The 6,580-nt window shown below is 43.6% G+C and overlaps 1 protein-coding gene across 2 annotated transcripts in view; it reads left to right on the top strand.

Annotated features, from left to right (window-relative positions):
• The first annotated feature begins 1,084 nt into the window (after positions 1-1,084).
• grhl2b (grainyhead-like transcription factor 2b) overlaps positions 1,085-6,580 on the top strand; it is a 167,675-nt gene continuing 162,179 nt past the window's right edge. For both annotated transcript variants that reach the window (XM_055634853.1, XM_055634852.1), the window contains exon 1: positions 1,085-1,226. In XM_055634853.1, the coding sequence (XP_055490828.1) occupies positions 1,207-1,226 (20 nt within the window). In that variant the 5' untranslated portion in view covers positions 1,085-1,206. The remainder of the gene's footprint in view (positions 1,227-6,580) is intronic.

Genomic DNA, 6,580 nt, shown 5'->3' with positions numbered 1-6,580 from the left:
GAAATGTGAATAATGGGTACAGTACCCGAGAATAATTACAAAGCGGAAATCAAATCAAGTGGCATTATAAAATATGAAAGCAAACTAGTGGTTCATAATCTGTCATGCGATTCCTGAGATTAGATTACTCCCTTGAAATGACTCCAGGTTGTTGCTTTAAGGAAATATAAACTAGAAAATTGTTCATGGAATGGGTTTATTCCGATTTGACTCCATTCCAGTGCCAATAACAGGTGTCAAAGTGGATGATGATTGACAGTATATTTCATGATGGCCTGAATAGTTGTTAATTATACAGTAATCCTAATGGAAAAAAAAACAGTTTGCATGCGGTCGCCAGATATCCCCTCTAACAAGGTGCAGTCACATATTCGTCCAACTTCACTCTTAGACCATTCAGTTTCCTCCACTTAATACATATCGTCTTTTAGCAAGATGTTTGATTTTAGCGCTGAAGAAGTGTTACTTCAACTCTCTCTGCCAGTGTCCCCACTGTCCTCGCGTGGTCTTGTGTCCGTTTCGCGGCAGCGTGTACATTTCACGGCCAATTCAACAGCCTCCAGCCACTGTCTGTCCTCCTTCCCCAGTTCTTTACCAACATCCACGCTCCTCTCCGTCTCCGCATTCACCTCTGCTCGTGTGTTTTTTTTCTCTCTCGCTCCAAGGCTAGTTACCCAGCGCACTCCCTCAGGTGCAGTACCTCTCACTCTCTGTCCCTGGGTTCATTAAAGGTAGGCGGACCAATGCACCTTTCATCCACTCACTCACCTGGTTTCGACGCCTGGTGCCGCCCACAGGAATCTGAAAGCGCGCAGTCTGCAAAAAAGTAACTTTTTTTCTTCCGTGCAGCACCTCACCCAGTTGAAATTGCATTTTTATACACACCTTGTAAAAATATCATTTGTTGTTTTTTTTGGGGGGTGTTGGGGTGGGGGGTTGGGGTAGCCCTCTATACTTTATCACCATACCCAACCTATCCACAATCTAACCATTGTATGCACTTTTGTTGAGAGAGGGGGGAAAAAGGGCGTTGATTTGATCTCCCGTGTCTCTCATGTAAGTCCAGGTGAATCGAGGGCTGTTCTCATCGCACCGGTTCTGTGAAAAGAGGAATTACCTGTAGTCCGGGTTCTGCAGTCAGACCACACCGCACCGACTTGAAAGTCCAGTTCCGCGAGAAGAGAAGCCGGGAAGAGCTGGAGAAATATGTCACAGGAGACGGACAAGTAAGTGAGCCTACTGGTTCTGACTGACTGTGTTTATCGGCTGCTGTATCTTTTAATGGGTCTTCTCCCCCTCCCCCCTCCCTCCCAAACTCGATAAACCGGTGTCCCTTTATCCACATTTCTCACACAGTCTAACAAGTTTTTGCCATGATGATTGTCCTTTGTTAATGCCCAAACATTTACCTTTTCGGATCCACGAAACTTGGTGCTTGCCATAAATATCCAACACAACACCCACCACAACTTTCATCGGCCATTTTTCTGAAGTAGGATCAAGGGGCTACAACATGACCATAACACATGCAACTTGTTTTGGGTTGGAGACCACTGTTGTTGTTTGGGGAGGGGGGGTTGGTGGGGGGTAAAGGAGGTACGGCGGTGTTGGTAGCCCCCGGTGCTAAGTGCTGTGTTGGCGGGGGTCCCCTCTCTGCTGTTACCTGGGTTGGGTTTCCACTACTAGCGGGGAGAGAGATCGCAGTCCCACACCCACGCTGATCTACATCGCGCCCCCTCTCCCTCGCTCGGTAAACCAGGAGGCACTGGCGGCTGCAAGCCAATGCCCGCCTGACTGGGTCGCAGTCGGGAGCGGACACTTGTGTATTTCCTCTCCCTTCCTCTGCCCCTCTTCCCCCCCCCTCCAAACTGGATGTCAGGTTACAAATGGAAACTCTGCCAATGTATGTAACTTATTTAAACACCAGGAAGGAGAGACGACTCCAGCACACAGCCTCGCCTAGTATGTGGTGTAAAGGAATTGGGAACTCCTACATTATTTCTAAGTGTGTGTGTGTCTCTCTCCCCCCCAAAAAATCCATACACAAAGGAAACCTGCCCTCGGTTGCTGCCGGCTCCGGAGATCTTCCTGCCGGCCCGAACCGGGTGCTTTGGCCCTTCCATCAGGGAGACAGCACTTTTGTTGCACCCATGCCATCAATGGTTGACAATATTCTACCCTGTGTATACTTTATGTATTATTTTGTAGAACACTTAAAAAAAAAAAAAACAACTTAGCAACAGGCCTTTGTAATTTCCTAACCCTTTAAAACCACCGTCGGTGGACAAGAATAATGTGAGCAGGAAGGTTCCAAGCAAAGCGTTGCTTCTTCGCTCGAGGTGCCGGCCAAAGGACATCTCACTACTTTTATAGAGAACCACGGCCAGGAGGTTTCTTCCCCTTGTAGTTGCGTTAATTTTGGTGGGGATATTGAGTGAGTGGGTGGTGCTCTTGTTAGTTACTATCGTGTTAATCTGTTATCCACTTAAAAAAATAAATATATATATTGGTGGGATCTCCTTTGCTAGTTTGAGGAAGCCTCAATAATTGCATCAACGACCCTCAAAACAATCCATTGGAGTGTCCCAAAACCCAATATTACATAATACTGCAACAAAGTGGCATCACCTGGGTTTGCAGTAGACAGTGTTGGAAGTAACTCGGGTTAAAGGTCCACTCTAACTGTCTCCAGAGGATGCTGTTTGATCTGCCGAGAATTTTTAGCGTTCCAATTTTAATTGCTTTGGAATTATTTCAACAATAATCCAAAAACATGATACATTACAATGGAATTATCCCAGGAGGGAATTTGGCCATAAAACACAACAAGATACATGAGATTAAAGTGACCAGTGTAAAGTCCAGGATTGGGGATGTGCAAGGATTGGGGAGGGGGAATGGGAACCGGTCTACCCCACGACAGAAGGGAGAGGAGTTGTACAGTTTGATAGCCACAGGGGAAATGAATCTCCTGTGGGTGATCTGTGCTGCATCTTGGTAGAACCAATCTGTTGCTGAAGGTGCACTTCGGGTTGACCAGTGTGTCACGGAGGGGGTGAGCTGCATTGTCCAAGATGTTCTGCAGTTTGAGGAGCATCCTCCCCTCCAAGACTATCTCCAGTGAATCCAACTCCACCCCCAGGGGGGAGCCAGTCTTCCTGATGAGCTTGTTAATTCTGTTGGCGTTTGCGGCCTTTGCCCTGCTACCCCAGCACAGGACAGTGATGAAGATGGCATTGGCCACCATCGATTGGTATTCTGTCATTGCTGAAGTTATGAAGTAAAAACTTACAATGCTGGATATAATCTACAGATAATGGAGTGAGAAACAGATTTGATGTTTCAGACCAACATTTGGAATTGATATTGGGTTTTCTGAGAATTTTGTCCACAACTTCATATTTGTTTTCCGTTTTGGCAATGGTGTAAATAGCTTTACTGATTCTTGAAACGTCATTGACCTGAAATATAACCTCTTCCCGCACATGCTGCCAAATCTGCTGAGTATTTCCAGTGATATCTGTTTTTACAGTACAATAGAACATAGAAACATAGAAAATAGGTGCAGGAGTAGGCCATTCGGCCCTTCGAGCCTGCACCTCCATTCAATATGATCAAAGCTGATCATCCAACTGAGTATCCCGTACCAGGCCTTCTCTCCATACCCCCGATCCCTTTAGCCACAAGGGCCACATCTAACTCCCTCTTAAATATAGCCAATGAACTGACATCAACTACCTTCTGTGGCTGAGAATTCCAGAGATTCACCACTCTCTGTGTGAAAAATATTTTTCTCATCTCGGTCCTAAACGATTTCCCCCTTATTCTTAAACTGTGACCCCTTCTTCTGGACTTCCGCAACATCGGGAACAATCTTCCTGCATCTAGCCTGTCCAACCCCTTAAGAATTTTGTACGTTTCTATAAGATCTCCCCTCAATCTTCTATATTCTAGCGGGTACAAGCCGAGTCTATCCAGTCTTTTTTCATATGAAAGTCCTGACATCCCAGGAATCAGTCTGGTGAACCTTCTCTGTACTCCCTCCCTCTATGGCAAGAATGTCTTTCCTCAGAACACTTGCAGATCAAGCCTTAAGTCAGCATGTTGCTATGAGTCTGACAACAATTCGAGAGGTAATAATATATGGGCCATAAATAACCATTTACCTTTCTTTATAAACAAATGATTTGTGTTTTAACAATTGTATTTTTTTAATTATCAACCATCAGAAGGACAACATGCACCAGAGTAAATTTGGAGAATAATAGTAAATGTGAACTTGTTAATTGGGCCTTTGCTTAAACAATTAACATTTATGCAGTTTAGGGAGATAATTGGAAAGATTGGTCTATATTGTCACGTGTGCACTGAACAGTGAAATTCTTTAGCACAACACGCATACTGTATGTCACCATATTTTGGTGCTGTTTGGAATATCCATTCCAAATGTTCTACCAAAAGCAATTGCCTTGAAGTATGTTCCTTTGCTGGGAATTTTGGTCATGCAATCCAAAATAGTTTGAGTCGTGGCGTATTATATTGATAAACTAGGATGTATACTGGAAAGGAGCCTGTACCACCTTTGTTAGGTGAATGGTTTAGGTTTAGTCTTGCAACTAATTCAATGGGAGGGAGTAACAACCTGTTTTCAGCTTGGTTTTAAAAACATTTAAGTGAGTCATATTGCTGAAAAAATAGTTACGCTCAAATGAAGATTACACCAATTAGCTTTGGTATTTAGAATCCTACATCATAATGTGTGTTTATTGAATTTGCAATTTGACTGTAAATGGCATCACAAATGAGTGATATCTTTGTTATTTGTAATGAAGAAGCTGGAGAAGAATTGTATCCCATGTAAGCAAGATTAATTTCTTCCACTCTGGCCATTAAGATTGTCTTTAATGCAAGGATAAAATTGAGATTTACAATCCATGTCTACTATTAGTAACCTGACTGAATGACATTTGCCAAATAATTCTAATATGCCCATATGGGAATACAAGACTAATGATACAGAGGAATGCTAAATATTGTTTTGGATAAGGCCTTTTTGGTGAAACTGAATGGATATTATACATTTTTGGGAAGTAAAATCTGTTGCCTATGGTTGAAAATGGCCTGAGGGGATTAAGGAAGGAAGGCTGGTGAGGCCCAGTAACAGTTGTAGGAGGGTGTATATTCAGAGTGTCTCTGAGGATCCTCCAGTGCTTCTACACAGCGGCAGTGGAAAGCATCTTGTCCGGGAACATTACCATCTGGTTTGGGAACTGCTCTGCCAAGGACAAGAAGGCTCTGCAGAGAGTAGTGCGTTCGGCCGAACGCACTATGGGAACTTCACTTGCCCCCCTGCAGGAACTATACATCAGGAGGTGCAACTCCAGAGCCAACAATATCATGAGAGACCCCTTCCACCCCTGCAAAGGACTGTTCCAGCTGCTACGGTCAGGCAAACGCCTCCATTGCCATGCGGTGAGAACGGAGAGGTTGAGAAGGAGTTTCTTCCCAGAGGCCATTCGGACTGTAAACGCCTATCTCACCAGGGACTAACTCTACTGAGCGTTTTTCCTTCCATTATTTATTATGTAAAAGAATATGTGTGTTATGATTGTGTTTATAGTTTGTTTGGTTGTTTGTCTTTTGCACAAAAGTCCGCGAGCATTGCCACTTTCATTTCACTGCACATCTTGTATGTGTATGTGACAAATAAACTTGACTTGACTTGACTATATGGTGGCAGAGAGATTTCCCTTCATTATTTGAACTCTAGGATCAGGATATGTGCTTGGGAGGGTGGTGGAGACACGGGACATGCTCGGGGTAGGGGAGGGGATGAGTATATTATCTAAATTGATTTTGGTTGTTGGATGCAGGTTTGCAGTTTTGGGACATGGGATTTGTATGGGGGCAGATAGAATTGTATTGAAGATTAGCTGTGGAGCCATGGATCAAATAAGTGTCTAGCGGGGGGTTTGGAGATTTGGTCACGTGTGTGGTAAAGAGCTTCACAGCCAGAGCCCTGGAGGAATGGGATTATGTGAGAGATTGCTGGATAAGGGTAGCGTTGATGGTGAAGGGGATTGTGGCCAAAATATGAAAGGCTGGTAAAGGCTGCTTCAGGATTGACCAGTAAGTGCCCATCAGAAAAATAGCATATGTTGGAAATCTGAAATCAAGCATTGACTGTTTTTCTTTTTTTTTCTTTTTTTACAAATTCTGGCTGACCTGCTGAGTTTTCCAGCATTTTCAGTTTTTATTATCTAGTCAGGGTTGTTCTTGTGACAACTTATTTTAAATGCTAAAGAGGGAGTTAAACGAGGGAAATGATCTAATCCCATGTATGAGTGATGTGAAAATTGCATCAGGGCACAAGGGTGGTAATTGTAATGTACTGCACATGGACACGTCATGAGTGAGTAAATATCTATATAAGACACTAAGAGAACGATGAGCTTTAGTGACTGAACGCTGAACATGCTCAGTCAACGGGGAGTGGCAGTCAACAAAGCTAAAACAAAATCTTGGACTGTATAACCTGAAGAGTAGAATACACTTTTATCATATCTATTACAGTTACAGT

This window comes from Leucoraja erinacea, chromosome 4 (assembly GCF_028641065.1).
Source record: "Leucoraja erinacea ecotype New England chromosome 4, Leri_hhj_1, whole genome shotgun sequence".
Lineage (NCBI taxonomy): Eukaryota > Metazoa > Chordata > Chondrichthyes > Rajiformes > Rajidae > Leucoraja > Leucoraja erinaceus.
This window is presented reverse-complemented; position numbering and strand designations above follow the sequence as displayed.